This window comes from Dama dama, chromosome 8 (assembly GCF_033118175.1).
Source record: "Dama dama isolate Ldn47 chromosome 8, ASM3311817v1, whole genome shotgun sequence".
NCBI classification, from domain to species: Eukaryota; Metazoa; Chordata; class Mammalia; order Artiodactyla; family Cervidae; genus Dama; species Dama dama.
Window position 1 is genome coordinate 25,323,048 of NC_083688.1, and position 17,534 is coordinate 25,340,581.

General features: G+C 43.9%; 1 protein-coding gene across 2 annotated transcripts in view; it reads left to right on the forward strand.

The window, feature by feature from the left end:
• The first annotated feature begins 4,568 nt into the window (after positions 1-4,568).
• Positions 4,569-17,534, forward strand: part of EPHA4 (EPH receptor A4) — a 157,058-nt gene continuing 144,092 nt past the window's right edge. For both annotated transcript variants that reach the window (XM_061148647.1, XM_061148648.1), the window contains exons 1-3: positions 4,569-4,705; positions 7,729-7,796; positions 11,967-12,630. In XM_061148647.1, coding sequence (XP_061004630.1) covers positions 4,615-4,705; positions 7,729-7,796; positions 11,967-12,630 — 823 coding nt within the window. In that variant the 5' untranslated portion in view covers positions 4,569-4,614. The remainder of the gene's footprint in view (positions 4,706-7,728; positions 7,797-11,966; positions 12,631-17,534) is intronic.

Consider the following 17,534-nt stretch of genomic DNA (forward strand, 5'->3'; position numbering starts at 1 on the left):
AAAGAATCTGTCCCACAATGTGGAAGACCTGGGTTCGATCCCTGAGTTGGGAAGGTCCCCTGGAGGAGGGGATGGCAACCCACTCTAGTATTCTGGAGAATCCCCAGGGACAGAGGAGCCTTGCAGGTTACAGTCCATGGGGTTTCAGAGTTGGACACAACTGAGTGACTAAGCATAGCAGTTAAGTGTGAGCTGTAATAAATCAACAGTGAAAGAAAAGGAAACACTTAGAATTTATTTCCATACCTACTCCAGGAGTTGGTGAAATAAAGCCTCCTCCCCTCATGGAGAGCAAAAGGTAAATCACAGAGCTTGATTTCCTCGTGGAAGAGAAGGTTCAAGCGGAACAAATGATTGCTCATTTAATAAATAGTGATCTTTACTAATGAGATATTATTTGAAAGTAATAATAGCTACTGACCACAAACTGAATACCATACAATCTGCTCTACAAAATTTTTTCAATTTTTAGAAGCATCACGTAACTATCTCCAGTTCACAGACAAGAAAACCATATCTCAGAGAAGTTAAAGTAACTTACCCAGAGACATACAGCTAGCAAAAGAGCTGTTAGAATGGCAAAGAAAGGATTTCAGTCTTGAAAATCCTGGTTCTGGCAATGACAGGAAGTCACTGGAGCCCTGTTGGAGGCTCCATTTTATAGTAAAGCGACTGAAGTCCAGGGAAGTCCAGCTACACTAACTAGATACTCTGGCAGAGCATCTAGTAAAAGGCAGAGTAGATTTCTATTCTCATTCTGACCTTTTCTCTAGCCTTCCACTCACTTTCTTTCTTGTTGCTCATTTGTCCAAAGGTCTGGTTACTTTGGTAAAACTGGCCCTCCACTTAAAGATAGAAATTCTAAGAGAGCTGGTGTTATTTTAAAATGTCTTTACACATTAAAGATACTTTTGAAATTCAACCTTCATTCAAATAAGCATTTAAAATGTACTTTGCAGCTCAAATTTTTATGGTAGGCAATGAAAAAAAAAAAGGAAAAATTTTATCAAAAATTCAAATTATTGAATTATTATTTTCATTAAGCTTATAAGACTATATATTTTGACATTTCTTATTGGATTCAAAGTATTCTCAACTTCTTATAGCAGTTAGGAGGCTAGTTTTACTCAAGGCAAGCCAATTTATATTAAAAGCAGGTGATTTTAGGTGCTTTTCATGTAGTATTCTATTGTATGCGTGTGACTCCATTGAGTGATTGATTTGTTATAAGTACTCTCAAGTGTCTGAAAACTCCAGGGTGTTTTCTAATAAAGTAGGGGGTTTGCATAGAAGCTGGATGGACCAATACCATTTAGTCCATGATGGACTAAGACCACTATCATTTTTTGTTCTTGTTGTTGCCCTGTTTTTTTTTTAAGGAGGAATCATGTCTATTAGATTAGGACAATTTTCCTCTAGGTTGTCACAATGGATGGAGGAATTTGGAAGATCTCCTGGAGAAGGGAATGGCTACCCACTTCAGTATTCTTGTCTGGAGAATTCCATGGACAGAGGAGCCTGGTGGGCTACTGTAGTCCATGGGGTCGCAAAGAGTCAGACACAACTGAGTGACTAACATTTCTTTTTCCTTTATTTAAAAAAAAAAATTCTACTACAATTTTTTAATAGAAAGCCCTGAATAAACACAAGCTTAGAAAGGATAGTGTAATGACTTCATGAGTCCCGTTATTCAGCACTTGAAAATACACCAAAATTTTCCAACACTGTTTTATCTATTTATTCCCTTATACTTTTTCTTTCTTTTCCATTTTTTTTAATTGGAATGTTTCTAGAGAAAGCCAAGCTATCGTATACTTTTATCCTAAATACTTCAGTATGCAACAGCTCATTTCTGATCTTCAGCCCAGAAATATTTTAAAGAGAAAGTTATAGTTCAGTTTTTCTGAGTTAGCATTTCCTGTCTCTTGGGTTTCCAGATTATTGGGCTGCTTTGGGTCTTGAAAAGGGAAATGGGAAGAAAAAAGGGGACTGAAGTCACTGAATGTCCTCTAGCAAATGAAGCCTTGCTTTCAGGCAGCTGGAGCTAGAAAGATTTTAAAATTCAGTGTGCATATAGGGTAGGGGGGAAGGGTTGGTTTAAGTCTTAGAAATGTTACTGTTTTTAAGAAGGCAGGCAGTCAATTTCCCATTTCAACTACCCATACACGCAAAAATCAAATCTTGCAGAGAGGCAACTAGCAACTATTGTTTCAAAAACGTTTTAAAAAGAATTCAGATTGCTCCTTTTATCTGCTGCATCTGTGTATAGAATGATAGGGATCAATATTCATCTCCTTTTCCTAGAAACTCAGGGCATGAAAGAACCTAGAAATGCATTCCTTGAAAGGACTTCGTATAGTTGTTAAATAATTTATACACACACACACACACATGTATATTCCAAGTGTGCATTTATTTGCCCCCTTTTACTTGTGTAAAATCAGTGGCTACAAGGACTGAAATCCACTTCCTCAGACTGTGACATTTCAGCAGGTCTTTCATGGAGAAACCAGAACGTCTGCAGCTGCACGAGCTGTCCCTCCAAGCCACCAAGCTCACACAGCGACCGCCCAGCGCCTCGCCCAGCAGCGCTCAAGTAAAAGTTGCCCATCTTATTATCCCGGGTCTAAATTTGCACGAGGGGAGGAGACACGATGTGCTCCGGAAGCCGACGACCTGAAACCGTGGACGAGATCTCCTCTCTCCTGCACCTTGCCCTACACCCTCCCGCTTTATCTAGGATTTTTCAGGGATAGCAGCTATTCAGGTTACCCCTGGGATACTGACTACAAGTTTCTCCTTGAAACGCTTTCTGATTCCGTCTTCTGCCATCCAGCTGGCGAGAAGTGCGACAGGATTCCCGGGTCCTCTCCACGGCCTCCCGCCACAGCTCCACAAGTGTGGCCTGGGGGCTCGGGGCAGGGGAGGGTGGGTGAAAAGATAGCCCGCCGACAGACCTACTCTCGGCGGGCTACGCGGTGCTGTCTTTGTCCGCTTGCCCTTCCGGGGGCGGGGGTTGGGGGGTGCCGCGCATTTCCTTTCATGGCCGGCAGGTGGCGCGGTTGGTTCACGATCAGCCGCCACCAGAGAGGGGAAAGGCGCTTCCACCTCCCGGCGGTCACCCTCCCGCTGGGACCCAGGCTCGGGAGGAAAACCCGGCCTCACCCCACGCGGAGTCAGAGGAGGGGCAATTTGGGAGGAAGGAAGAGGGGAGACGTGGTCAGGAATTGGGGCGTCTTCAAACGTCCGGAGAGTTGCGTCGGGGACCGGGCCCCAGGCCGCCTGCTGCGTTGCGGTCTCTGGGCAGCGCTCGGTTTGCTGAACCCGCGGCCGGGGCATCGGGGGACAAACCTGGGCCCAGTGCTGCCGGCTCCCCTAGAAGGGCCACAGGGACATTCGAGCACTCCAGCAGGGGCGGTTGCGCGGATTTCTGCGGGTCCTGTCGCCCACACCGTCTTCCTGGCGGCGGCGGCGAGAGGTGTCCGGACCAGCGCAGGGGAAGCGACCCCGAACGCAGAGCCGCAGCCGCCGCTCTGGGCAGCGCCTGAGCTCGGGTGGGCGGCCGGTCTGCACTACCACTGGTCCCCGCACTCTCTGATCAGCTCTTCGCTTCAACCCCCTGCGCCCCGGACTTGCTAGGCCCGGCTCCAGGGACTCCCCACCGGGAAGCACACAGTCGATTCCCGGCAGTAAAGGCCACCTCCGGGCGTCTTGCCGGGGCGGGGAGTCCTGTCCGGAGCCGGGGCGGGGTGTGGGGAGCCCCCACGGCTGAGTGCGGAGATGGTCCCCCAGGGGACTTCTCCGTTGCTACAAAGTCTTTCGTTCAGCCCCCGGAGACAGGGACAGAGCCCTCCTTGTGGCCGAGCGCTGCACTCGACGTTGGGGACTGATTAGGTCCAGCTTTCCAGGCAACTAGGAGCCTGGGAAAAAGAATAATCCAGTCCCAAAACTCTCCCCAAAGAGCATTTCTTATGGAGATGCGCCACAAAGACACGAAACGGGGCAAGGTAGCAGAGTGGCGGTGGTGTGTGCGCCGCGCACAGGAGTGCCTTGTGCAGTCCTAGTCGGGGCGCGCGGGACGCGAACACTTCAACCCTCAGAAAAGAGCAACGACAGAGATGCAGGTCAACTTGATACTTTTTTTTAATGGCAACAAAAGCGTTTTCCTTCATCTCAAAAGCGTTTTCCTTCATCTGGGCACCGAGGAGGAACACGGGGTGCCCAACCTTTCTTCAGACTTGCCCCCCAACCAATTCAGAGTCTCTCAGCTTCTTCCGCCGCTCAGGGGCTGGAACCCTGAGGGGTGACCAGGGGACCCCGCTGCCTCCCTCCAGCGGGGGAGGGACGCGGCAAAACTCTCCCCCTCAATCGCGGGGAGACTGGACGCCCAGCCGAGCCCAGAGGGGGCGGGGCTCCGGGACGGGCTCTGCTCCTCGGGGGCGGGGCCAGGCAGCGCCGTCTGCGCTACCATTGGCCGAGAGCCCCGGACTGGCGGGCGCACGTCACGGGCCGGGCCCACCCCCTTGGCAATGTCTTCAGCCTGCCGCACTCCTAAGTTAAGCATTTATTCCACTGGGATAGAAGCGGCAGGAGCAGCGTTGGCATCGGCGAACCATGGCTGGGATTTTTTATTTCGTCCTTTTTTCGTTTCTCTTTGGGATTTGCGACGCTGTCACCGGTTCCAGGGTGTATCCCGCGAATGAAGGTAAGAGCGGGGCGACCTTTCTGCGGTTTGGGACAGAGAAGCGACGATCGGCGGTTGAATGGTCCCCGGGAGTGCGAGGCCGGAGGGTGCGGGGGGGTATCCCGGAGCGAGCGGTGCGCCCTGACTCCGGAGAAGGGAGCTGGAGCGAGGGGGAACAGCGAAGGGACTGCGGGGAGCGGCCGGGCAGCCTGCTGCGGGGCGGTGACCCGTGCGTGTGAAGGGGTTGCCCAAGTTTGTAGCGAAAGGACGAAGTTTATCGGCATCCACAGGCGAGGGCAGCCCGTGGATGCGCCCCGAGGGGACGCACAGGAGACAACGCCAAGATAAAAAAATAAATAAATAAATAAAATGTGTGGACCTATTCCTTCTACCACTTCCCAACTCCGCTCAGGTCGAGGGGGAACGGAAGCCTGCAGCTCCTTGAGGGTATCGTGGTGTTCTCGGGTTCTTGCGAAAGCCTTGCGGGCTCTGGTTTCTGCAAAGTTTCCCAAGCCCTGCGCTTCCTGGGACCCCGCTCCCGAGCCTCCGCCGCACAGCGGTCGTGGCGCCCGCTCGCCAGGCGCCGGTGACCTGATTTCTAGCACCCGGCGTTAAACACCTTTCTCCCACTGGGGCCCCGCGCCCTGGGGATGTGATTGTCGGCCTAGGGGGCCCCAAGCTACTTATGTCACCTCTAGACCTGGGGAACCCGCTGGCAAGTTGAATGTACTCGAGTTTTAGATTTTGGCCTCCAAACTGTTAGTTTGGAGGGAACGCGAGGGACCGACTGGTTCCGTGCGGTGCTCAGTTTTCTGCGCGTCGGTTTGGACGTGCTGGGATGGCTGTGTGTGTGCCTGTGTCGTGGAGGTGGGGGTTGATCATTTAGTTTCCAATGATCTCAGAGAAAGGCGAGTTGCGTGCGCGTGTGTGTTTGCGCGCGGGCGCATATGCGTGGATGTGGGTGCGCGGGTGCCCGCTTGGACGCGGACAATTGTGTGCCTGTGCTCGAGTGCCCCGATTGGGCGCGCGTGTGTTCTGGCGATGCTCGCACTCGAGCCTGCGCGCATCCGTCTCGTCTACTCCTCCACCTCCCCACCCTCCTGCATCCACCCATCAGTCCATCCGTCCATCCGTCAGTCTGTCTCTCCAGGATCCATCCATCCATTCCCGTACGATCTATCGTTTTCCCTATTCCGAAGGAGGGAGCCAAAAACCAACTTAGCTTTGGCTGGGCAGCCGGTACCCAGAGCTCGCCAGACGGAGGCTCCCAGAGATTCACACACCTGCCGGCAGACACGGCTCGGCTTGGGAAGAAAGGGGCGCTCGCTCACCCTCCGGGTCTCCTCCCTCGTTCAGAAGGGCCGTCTCGGTCGCTCCTGCCCCCTTGGTCCCCAGAGTCATTCCTCTGAGCCGAATCCTGGATCCCGCGTTCTCCTGACTACTTCGCACTCTTGTTAGGACGTCCCTCAAGACCTTTCTGCACCAAACGCAGAGATTTTTTTCCCCCCTTGCTTTTTCTTTTGGAAGGAAAACTTGGGAACCCTAGACAAAAAAGGCGCTGATGGAGCTGTAGGCTGCTGTCGAAAGTACGGGGGGGGGGGGTCACCCCCTCGCCGACCCCTCCTCCCCCTTAAAAATTAATTCATTTTGTTGCTTTTTATTCCCATCACGTTTTCTTTTCTCCCTTTTACCCTCCCTTTCTACTCCCTCTCTTTTTTTGTAAATTGGGTCTTATTGTTCCCTTTGTGTCCCTAATCCACCTTACATAAATCCAAATGGATGTAGCGGGCTTTTCTCTAGGGACCGAGAGGGGAGAAAGGAGGGGGGCGCAGCTCCGGGCTGGAGCAACCCAGGGAAACTCTACATTTTAAAATAATTAAGAGACCCTAGGAATTCAGACTTCTCGGGAAAATCAGGAGAAAGAGGCTCGGTTTAACTACTTTGACGTCGGGGTGAAATGAATGGGGAGGTGGGCAGAATTCAGGAGCCGGGGGGCAAGACAGAGTTGGGGTGCGCTGGAGCAAGAATGAAGGGTTCGCATTCCCACCCCTCCCCCAGACCAAAGAGCTAGCTTCGCTGATCAAATTAATAACCCAGTGGTTTCTTTGAGATGGGCCTTTCGACCCCAGGCCTGCAGCTCTCGGTGGGAAAGAGAATGTGGAGAGTTCAGGAATTCATGGCGTCCTTTTGAATGCCCTCCGTGCCTAGGACTGTTTCAGCTTGGGCGGGGTGCGACGGCTGTGTAGTCTACCTCCCAGTCGTCCTAAGCTTGGATGCATGCTCATAAGTGTAGCACAAGCACCGTAAATCTTTTCTGCAGCCCTCCTCCATATCTCAAATTTAAACCAGTGATTTCCTCCTGGCCAAAGGAGTAGTCTCCGATTGTCCTCAAAAAGACCTGGGAAAGCGAATACTTATAGTGTATTTGCATCCTAAGTCCACACGTCTGCCATCCCTCCCTTCTGAAACTTTGATATTTGAAAAAACAGCGGATACCACATCCAGAGCCCATTTATTTGGTGGTGGAGGGGGGAAAAAAATGGTAAGAGAGAGAGCCTTTTCATGACCCTTTGAGTACTTTCTGAGAGAATTCACTTGTGGCTCTGTCACCATGATGATGAGTTATGCGGTCATCTGAAACTTGCAAAAACAAATAACTCTAGTAGATACCAGACAGAGATGAATGCAGATTTTGCTCTGGAGTGTAACTGCCTTACATAGATATATTTATTTTTTGAATTGTACTTGAGATTCTCTATTCATCCTTTTTAGAAAATGAATCAGCTGAGTCCCAGGATGGAATTTTAAATGCTAAGCAAGTTAAATAAATAAGAACCTGCAGATTTAAAGAGGGGAGAAGATCAAGTGAGTAATGATTATTTACATAAGTGAGACCGAGTTTAGGTTTTGATCAGAGCTGGATATGCACACCCTCGGCACATATGGAAACGCTCAGGGAAATGGTTTTTTGTAGTATTGGCTTTTTGCAATTGGAAATTAATCTATTTTTCTTTGGTTTTCTTTCTTTCTTTTTTTTTTTGCAGTTACCTTATTGGATTCCAGATCTGTTCAGGGAGAACTTGGGTGGATAGCCAGCCCTCTGGAAGGAGGGGTAAGTTTTTCAAATTGCTCTCTGATCCACAGGGTGAAAAGGAGTGATTAGCAACTTTCCGAGAGTCCTAATGGCTTGATTCTTGTTGATTGTGGCCAGGGGGTCAGATTTCCACCACGGCCTATGAAGTGAATTACGCTTTGTTGGAGAAATCCTATACTCCCTTTGGATAGCTCTGTCATGGCAGAACTGGAATCCAAAAGGGCAGAAAGGGGTTTCAAAACTAGGAGACTGGTGGAGGCATCGCCTTAGATGCCCATTTAAAACTAAAACACCAACAAGAAATATGATCTGGGGACCAAATTAGAATTTATGCCTATTCCTGTGATAGCCATGAAATCCTGACAGGGTTAATTTCAGAGCAATTGTTCTGTTCCAGATGAGGAAAATGAATAAATAAAGATACCAGAGAGAAAACATTTCCAATTGTACCAGAAGCAGGTTTAGTTCTGTGTGTGAGCAGTGGGGGGCTCTGTAACTTGCTCTGAGGACCTTAAATCAGCTGCTGTTCACTTGCACGCTGAGAGAAAGCCTTATGAACCTGCATAGGTGTCACACCAGGGGCAACGTCTGTGCAGAAAGAACAAAAAAAGCCCCATGTTTGTGCATTGTTGGTACTAAATGTGACAGTTAAAGTATTTGGAGTCTTGGATCTTTGGGGTTCAGGGAGACTGGATTCTTAAAGTATGAGAGAGTGCATCACTGTTCATTTCTTCTTGAATTTGCCATCACTGCCTATATCAGAAGATTCTGAGAATGGAATTAGGTTGATAGCCACATTCTCCTACCCTATCCCCCTGTCCCCAACACCTTAATAACGGGTCAGAATGAATCAGCTTTGGAAAGAAATCAGTACAGTGTGTAACTCTGGCTTCTGCCAAATTGAAATAACTCTCAAATGTTTTAAAAATTAAGCATATCATCCTACCTTTACATGCTTGACAGTCTATGACTCAGTCATTTGATTAGAAGCAATGGGGGGTGAAAGATTAGGAGTCCTTATCAGGCAAAAATTGTAATGCCACACACAGTGTGGCACTTCACACCTGGCCATTGAATAAACAATAAAGGATTGAAAAAAAAACAAAGATTCATAGAAACTTATGAAGATAGGTGTCACAAACAAGACAAGAAAGCGGACATGAAAAAGGAGAATTTTAGGCTGGTTTTTTCCAAAGCCAGTCTTGTCATCCATTTGAAATAAAATGGAGATTGCCCTGCCTTCCTATTTTTCAGCCTGAACTTGACTGCAGTTGGTTTGGTCTCTGCTGAAAAATTCTAGTCTGCCCTCAAAACCATTTTTTTTTCAAATGGGAGGGAGAGTGATTGGCAGGTCTCTGGCAGTGTAGACAGGCTGTATTCACCGCTGATTGCAGGCAATTGCCCTCATCCTTTGAATGCGAAGAAAGGTACAGCTTTATCTTGTGAGAGTCAGACTCTTGTTAATCCTATACCCTGGAAAGGTCAGTGATTCAAGGAGGCTTTCCCATGCTACACCAGCGGTATTGCTCTGTAGGTTGAAAGTGTTAGAACTGCTGGCAAAACTGAGAATAAAGGTATCAGTACTTGCATTAAAAAATATAATGAGCTTTATTTTTCTTAGTGATTGTTCCCAAGTTTAAAGAGAGGACATATCTAGCATGATTTTGGACCTGACCTGTTACACTCAATGTACATGTGACCTATTTAAACGCAAGGAGTAGCACATTTTTTGAGTATAGTTCATGGTCTATCTTGTTTCTGGAAAGCTTTTATTGCAATTTAATATGCCACAGACATCTCCTTCCCCACACCCTAACTCCTGAGAACTGTTGAAAGACCATCTGAGCACTTTTTCTAGACACAAAGCTTCTTTTGGTTGTCTTGATGTCCCTTAAAAAAAAAAAAATACTGTGCATAGCTGATTATACACAACTCAGAACTTTTTATGGGCAGAATGTGGACTTCTGAATAGAGAATGTTCTCTATCCCTTTCCTGAAATGCCATGTATGTGTAATATGTTAAGTATATGAAAGGTAAGAAATGAACTTGTCTGTAAGAAAATTAGTCCTTCTAAAATATATAGTAGCCTTTGAAAAATTATGTGCCAAATTATAAAGTTTAATTAATTTCTAGCTTTTGTAATAAAGAAGACATTTTCAGACTTAGAATGAAGGGATAAATTGGATATCTACCAAGTAGGAGATGGATTGGCTTTAAAAAGTTCTTTCTTTAGTGTAAAAGCATATTTGAGGTTTTTTGTTTGTTTGTTTATTCTGAAATCTCTACTTATCCTTAGAACAGTTCACACCTTGGTTGGAAATTTGAAATTATAATTTTGAACAATAATGACATACATTTGTTTGTTGTTATTGTTATCTTACAAAGAAACCTATTTGACAATACCACCAGGTCAAAAATGAGTTATGGTTTCATTTTTCCATTAGAACAGCTAAGCAGAACATGAAAATAATGGAAAGTGATGACTCCTGATGGCAACATTGTAGCAAAAACCTAATTTCTTAGCAGTATTCATTTAAAGGAGAATATTGAGTTTCTGACACTGATTGTAAAATGTAAAACTAAGGGAAAATTTGTCATTGTTCTGGTGAATTGATCAATGTGTTTAGACAATTAAGTTTGGCTGGAAAATCTGAATTAGATCTGAATTATCTGTATGAACTGTGAGATGTCCCTCCATGCTTTCATTTACATTGATAAATGTGTTTTTCCATATTTCCCTTGTTCTGAGATGACAAGCATGCTGAGTAAGTTTTTTTGAAGGTTGGGATCTATTTTTGGATTTACATGAATTTCCCCAAATAAGTAAATTACTGGTGATTTATTGCTTAGTGGATAAAAATAAATTTTAATCACCACAGGGCACTTATCTCTCTCAGTTCCAACTTTCATAATGGTGGCAGATGAAAGGGATGCAGAATTTTATGTATTATGGCCCTTCAGATAGTAACATTTCCATCCATTAATAGTTTTCCAATGCACAGATGGGAAACCTGTTAAAAGATACATTATGATTCTATGTACTTCATTGGATTGAATGGAGCTTTAAGTGGAGCTATTATAGAATATGATTTTTTTAAACTATCTTTTTTTCTTCTAATTATATTCATGTGTTAGATATTTAAGCTGATTTATACCAGCTCTATATAAAGCCATTACTGTAGATGTTAATGAAGAATTGGAGGCTGCCTACTAGCCTGGTAGGAGCCCCCAAATTATCTTGCTGCTTTTAGGATTGTTTTAAAAGCACAGTGAAAATGAAACTAGAATGCTAGTCACAGTGAATTTTGCTGAACTTAGATTATCCCACCGTGAGAATCTTTATGTTACAAAGTAGATTCAAAGAAAACCCTACCATCGTTTAATTTTCTTGGGCTTTCCATCATAAATACGACTTACTATTCTTTTTTCTCAATATCCACAGACTATTTAGAAACAATGCATATGTACATTCATGTTTACTTAATGTGGCTTTGTTTTAAAAATAAGAACAGTATACAAACTTTTTGGACTGAATACATGCTCTTGAAAAGTGTCCTACCATTTTAAATGACAGTGTATTTGAGAAATCCAACCATAAAGGTTACTCTCTATCTTTCCAGGATTACCGAAACCAGAATAGTGAGATTTTCTTTACCCCTTTAAAGAGTAATGACAATGCCAAAAAGAAAAGAAAAAACAAAATCGACTGCCTTTTTTTTTTAGGTATTAGAGAGCAAAGTTCTGACGGGAGCACCACTAATTAACTGATAATTGTCTTCCTTTGGCAAACTCTGCTCTTCCTGCTCTTAATCTGCAGGTCTCTACTCCTTGTTGGAACAATACACAGCCCTAGTTTTTCATTTATGAGTAAATTTGAACTGTTGCCACTTGAAATTGCAGCTGTTGTAATAGGTGAATTTGAGGTTGTTAGACCACCACCAGGAACTGCCTGAGAACTCAGAAGCAATCAATCCAGTAATACCTCTGGAATTTTAGGCAAAAGAGTGAAACAATGAAAAGAAAATAGCTCCCCAATATAGTACCATCTTGATGAGGAATTGGTGCTGGGTAGTTTTCTTTCTTATTGAAACAAAAATCATCACTGTCCTATGAGGGGGAAACAGAACTGATAAATCACTATATGATGAAATGTTTGCAATTGATGCATTTCCTTTGGCTCTTCGCAGTGGGAGGAAGTGAGTATTATGGATGAAAAAAACACACCAATCCGAACCTACCAAGTCTGCAACGTGATGGAGCCCAGCCAGAATAACTGGCTGCGAACTGATTGGATCACCCGAGAAGGGGCTCAGAGGGTGTACATCGAGATCAAGTTCACCTTGAGGGACTGCAACAGTCTTCCGGGTGTCATGGGCACTTGCAAGGAGACGTTTAACCTGTACTACTATGAATCAGACAACGACAAAGAGCGTTTTATCCGAGAGAGCCAGTTTGCCAAAATTGACACCATCGCAGCCGACGAGAGCTTCACCCAAGTAGACATTGGCGACCGAATCATGAAGCTAAACACGGAGATCCGGGATGTGGGCCCGTTGAGCAAAAAGGGGTTCTATCTGGCTTTTCAGGATGTGGGGGCCTGCATCGCCTTGGTATCGGTCAGAGTGTTCTACAAGAAGTGTCCGCTCACCGTTCGCAATCTGGCCCAGTTTCCGGACACCGTCACAGGCGCTGATACTTCTTCCCTGGTGGAAGTTCGAGGCTCCTGTGTCAACAACTCAGAAGAGAAGGATGTGCCAAAAATGTACTGCGGGGCAGATGGTGAATGGCTGGTACCCATTGGCAACTGCCTATGCAATGCCGGGCATGAAGAGCGGAATGGAGAATGCCAAGGTAAGGAGAGCCATATTGTACTTTTCATTAGGGCTTAGTGCACGTAATTAAATCAGAGATGAGGCTAAATGGAGTAAAGCCAGTAATTAGCAGCCCCTGTGGGATGTGGTGGGACAGAGGGGTCTAATGAGTAAGTGCTACAGCTCCAGGTGGCAAAGCTAAGACGATTCTAATACTGACAAAATAAATGATGCTGCTGTAATCAGCAGAAGGCCAAACACATTTGCTAACAGGCACTTAGATGTGAACCGGCTTGATGTGCCCTCTGAAATGTAAATGAACAAGCTGAAGAAAGGGCCCTGATTGATCCTTGCTTCAAGAGGATCCACACATTTTCGAACCCTGGTTCTCCTGTCGGTAAACATCTCTCCTCCTGTGGATATGTCCGTGAATAATTTCAATGTCAAATTAGGGTTTGTTGTTCCAGTTTCCTCCTGCTGATTAAAATCAAACTGTGTGAGGAAAGCCCAGTTTTTCCGGCCCTGTGGAGCAGTGTAGACATGGGTCAGCCAAGTGGAGTGACAGGGTTTCACGCACCTTCTATTCCATTGAGCTCCCATTGATGGGGTCTCCAAGTGAACTGAATCTTGATGAAAGACTTCTTGATTTCCCTGAAGAGGTGATAAAGAGCTAGTAAGAGTCTTCTTATTGGATCTTTGGTCAGAGGCAGTAGTAAATTGTGATCCATTTTGATTATTGAGTTTTTGAAGAAATCCAGGTTTGTTTGTTTTCTTTTTTTGGTCACATTAATGACTATTATCATATTACTAAGGTGACTTTTTTTCCTCTCATTTAACCCTGTCTGCAATTCCCTCTTCCCGTATTTCCCCTTTTGGGGAGAGTTTGCAGACTTCTTATAGTAGCTTTGTTTTTGAGTAAAGGCTAGGAGTATTCCATATTTATATGGATTGCTCATACCACGTGTGAATTAAGGCTTACAAAAATCAGTTATCTCAAGACTTGTATTTTGCTTGGTATTTATCTTCAGTGGTTATCAGTAGTCTGCTGCCACCAGTCTTATTACGGTTACTACTAAAGCATGTAACCCTGGGTCCCATCTCTGGAACAGGTCAGATTAGTCTTTTCTCAGGGTGATTGTTGTGCTGGAGACTACACTACCGCCTGGTTCATCTGATTTGGTGATTAAAGAGCCCGAAATAACTGACTGCCAAACAATTTGTCTGGCATTTCAACCATTTTAATGACAGGGTGGGATTGACTATAGAGCAATCCACTTGACCAATTGGAAATCAACAGTTATAACCTAAAGAAAGTTGCATTTAGAGTGTTATAGAGTTATAGAGTTACATATTTCATAGAGTTATAGAGGTGTCATAGAGTTATATATTTCTCCTGTCAGAGATCATAAGTGTTCTTCTTGATGTGCTGTAGTTATTTCTAGAAGTAGCTAACAATGAGTGTCTGTTAAATGCATTGAAAATATAAAGTAGGATAAAGACTGGCAACCTTTTCTGTTGATCTTGAGTCAAAAGGTAAAGTTGAAAATTTACATGTTTGAATTTCAAGGTTTTTTTTTTTAACAAAGATTAATTTCTTGCTTAGCAACTACTAGGTAAGCTGTATCAAATGGTACAGCCACCAATATTATATACCAATATTGGTATACAATTGTTATATTGTATACCAATATTGGTATATTGTATACCAATATATTGGTACAGGTACCAATATACCCTGAAGTATATTCCAGTGTTAATATTAGAAAAATATGAGTGCATTGTTGGCACCTAAATTATAATCATCAAAGTAGGAAGAGTAGGGTATGAAGTGAATGTACCCTATGAAATGAATAGGGTAATAATACTGCTTTGCATCTTAGAGTAAATTGTTCTTCCTTTTTTATTTTTTTAAGACAAGACTTGCACATCTTAACATGTCAAGATTCTTACATATATGTTTCTTAAAAAACATATTGTCTTCCATTTCTTGCTCAGATGTTCATGTTTCTTGCATTAGTACATCTCTCTGTATCTAATGTCATTGATTTCCAATTGTCACACAGCCCAGTAACTCATACATTGCTGCACTGTGAAACTCCTTGACATTTTTACAACCCGAATTAGAAGGAAAAGAGAAAAAGATGGAGGGGGGAGTGAATGTAAAGGCAATTGAACATGGTAGTGGATGACTTTATGGAAATAATCTTAGGAATACAGTTCATCATCACGTGATTGATAGAAAGGTTGAGGCTGCATGGCTTAGGTTCAGTCCATTTCTGAGCAAACTGTTCCAAACACAAGACTAGATATGTAATGGAAGTGGAAGTTTGATTAAGCTATTGTTGAGAATCTGCACTCACTCGTGCTACCCATGTATTTTCTTTGCTACTTGTAGAAAAATTAAATCTTTCAAGAAGACACTTTTTGCACAAAACCTTGCACTGGTTGTTTTTAAACACTACCAGGTAAGAATCTCTGATGAATTTAGGGAGGAAGAAAAAACTTGAATCACAAGAATTCTTAAATCCCAAACTTGAGTGAGATTTTTTTAAAAGAGATAACTCAAGTCTGTAAACATCTTAAGAGTAATAAGAAGTGGTTGCTTCCATCTGTGCCACCATTTGGCTTCCCAGGTGGTGCTAGTGGTAAAGAACCTGCCTGCCAATGCAGGATACATAAGAGACGCGGGTTCAATGCCTGGGTTGGAAAGTTCCCCTGGAGAAGGAAATGGCAACACACTCCAGTGTTCTTGCCTGGAGAATCCCACGGACAGAGGAACCTGGAGAACTACAGTCCATGGGGTCTCAAAGAGTTGGACACGAGTGAAACGACTTCACACACATGCACTTGGGCATATACCATCATTCCTGGGGTATCATGATTATCTAGGTAGAGCTGAAAAACATCCTCACAAGGAAATATGTCTCAGTTTGGTCACTTAACTGCACGACCTTGAGCATGTTTCTTAAACCCTCTGTGCCTGTTGGTTAATCTATAAAATGGGTTGATAATAATTGTACTTAGCTTAGAGACTTAGAGGACACAGTGATGTAAAATTGGTAAAAAAAAAAAAAAAAAAAAATCACTGTTTAGGTCATAAAGCATTAAACTGATGTTAATGCTAGCTTCTTTTATCACTCTTATCAAGGTCATAGCTGTTGACTTTTAAGGGTGTTGGGTTGAAATGGTAAAAGGGAAGTCCATCTTTGAGCCACTCTTAGAAGTCAAGGACAAAGATAGGAAGCATTGCCTTTGCCCTAACAAAGAGTAAGGATCATTTGAAAATGATATTTGGAGAGTGTCTATTTTTTTTTTTCCCCTCTGCTATAGGAAAGAGAACTTTTCCTTTGAGTGAAAGAAAAGTGATTTGGGAGCGGAACAAGAAAGACCAGGGTGTAAAGGGAGCTTAAGAAAGGATATAAAAGAGAATGGGCAAGTCTTCAGAACTCTGGCAGCAGATCCCTCCCCAGTTGTCTTTTCAATGGGTCTTCTGTGGCAGGACAAATAGAAGGACAGGTGAAAGGTCACCTACTTCCTCATCCATCTTCCTTGGGGTCTGAGAGGTCAGAGTGAAGATTGATTAAGATCTTAAATGTTTGACAAAAGATCCCTGGGCAAAAATGGCCAGGGCGGGTGGGGGCCTGGGGTATGCTGTTGTTTGAATCTAACCCTGATCATCTGCCAGAATCCTCCAGGGACCTTGAAGACAGAAGGACACTTCCTCTTGGAGTTCTTAGCTCCAAGCAGTACATGCAAATGCAGACGGAAGGCTAGGAGCCCCGTCAAAAGTGTCAAGAGTGGCAGGGCGATGGCGGGCTTGCCCTCTGCGGCAGCTGCAAGTTCACCCTCCCCTAGAATAACATTTTCTGAAATGATTTGACTCAGTCTCAGCAGGACAAAAAAAGAGTGGAAGCCACTCATTTGTCTCCTGCAGGAGAATGTCTGGCTGGCATTAGCAGCAGTTTGAACTTGCCTAGTGATGGGGTGCAGAGAATAAGTAACTGTTCTAGTTAGTCGGAGAAAGGAAAAAAAGAAATCCACCTCACACATATCTCCCTCTCCCCTAGTACAAACCCTGCCCCTCCATGAGGGAATGTTCCAGATGTTTTACAGGGTTATTTTTATTACTTCAAAAATATTAAGCTGGAGGAAGAGATGAAATGATTCTCTATTACCTTATTTTTTGCTTAATAAAAAAGCTGAAAAATGAAAGGGAAATCACAGATTTACTCTTTGTGAAATAGTAATAAGCAGCATTTTCAGAGAGCATGTATAAAAATAATACTAATAAAAAGAAAGCATTCTTATGGAGTCACTTAAGGACAAATAATCACAACTGTGACAAAATTAAGCTGGGTAGGAATCAAACCTTGCTTAAATATATAATTTTGCTGTAAATTGTTTGGGGGTCCTATATACTTAGGGACCTCTATTATGTATCATTACATATATGATGCCTTCATATCAGTAAAAGCTTCTTATTAAAAGCTCTTTTGAGAAAAAACAAGATGGAAGTGCTTTGATGGCTATAAAATAGAAATATTTCATATTCATGCTCTGAAAAAAGAGAGATGTCTGTGTTTAAAAAAATGACTACTTTGTTTTCCTAATGTATTATAGAAGAACCTTAGGAGAAAGAAGTGTACCAGAAAGGATGCGTTTAAAATATAGTTCAGAGAGATGCTGTTATATTCTTTCCACTTTTGAAATTTTTCTTCTACCTTTGAATCATGTCTTTAAGAATCAATTGCTTAAATCACACGGTTGCTTTTATCTCTGACTTTGAAGCATGGCTGTGATCACTGAAAGACGCAATTCTTTATATCCGAGAAGAGCAGGGTTTAATTATTGTCCTTTTTCTGTTATACTTTTTTATTTTCCCTTCTACATGTGACCAGGCTTCTTTTGTGAGTGAATCAGGCAATGGTCTATTTTGGATTCACT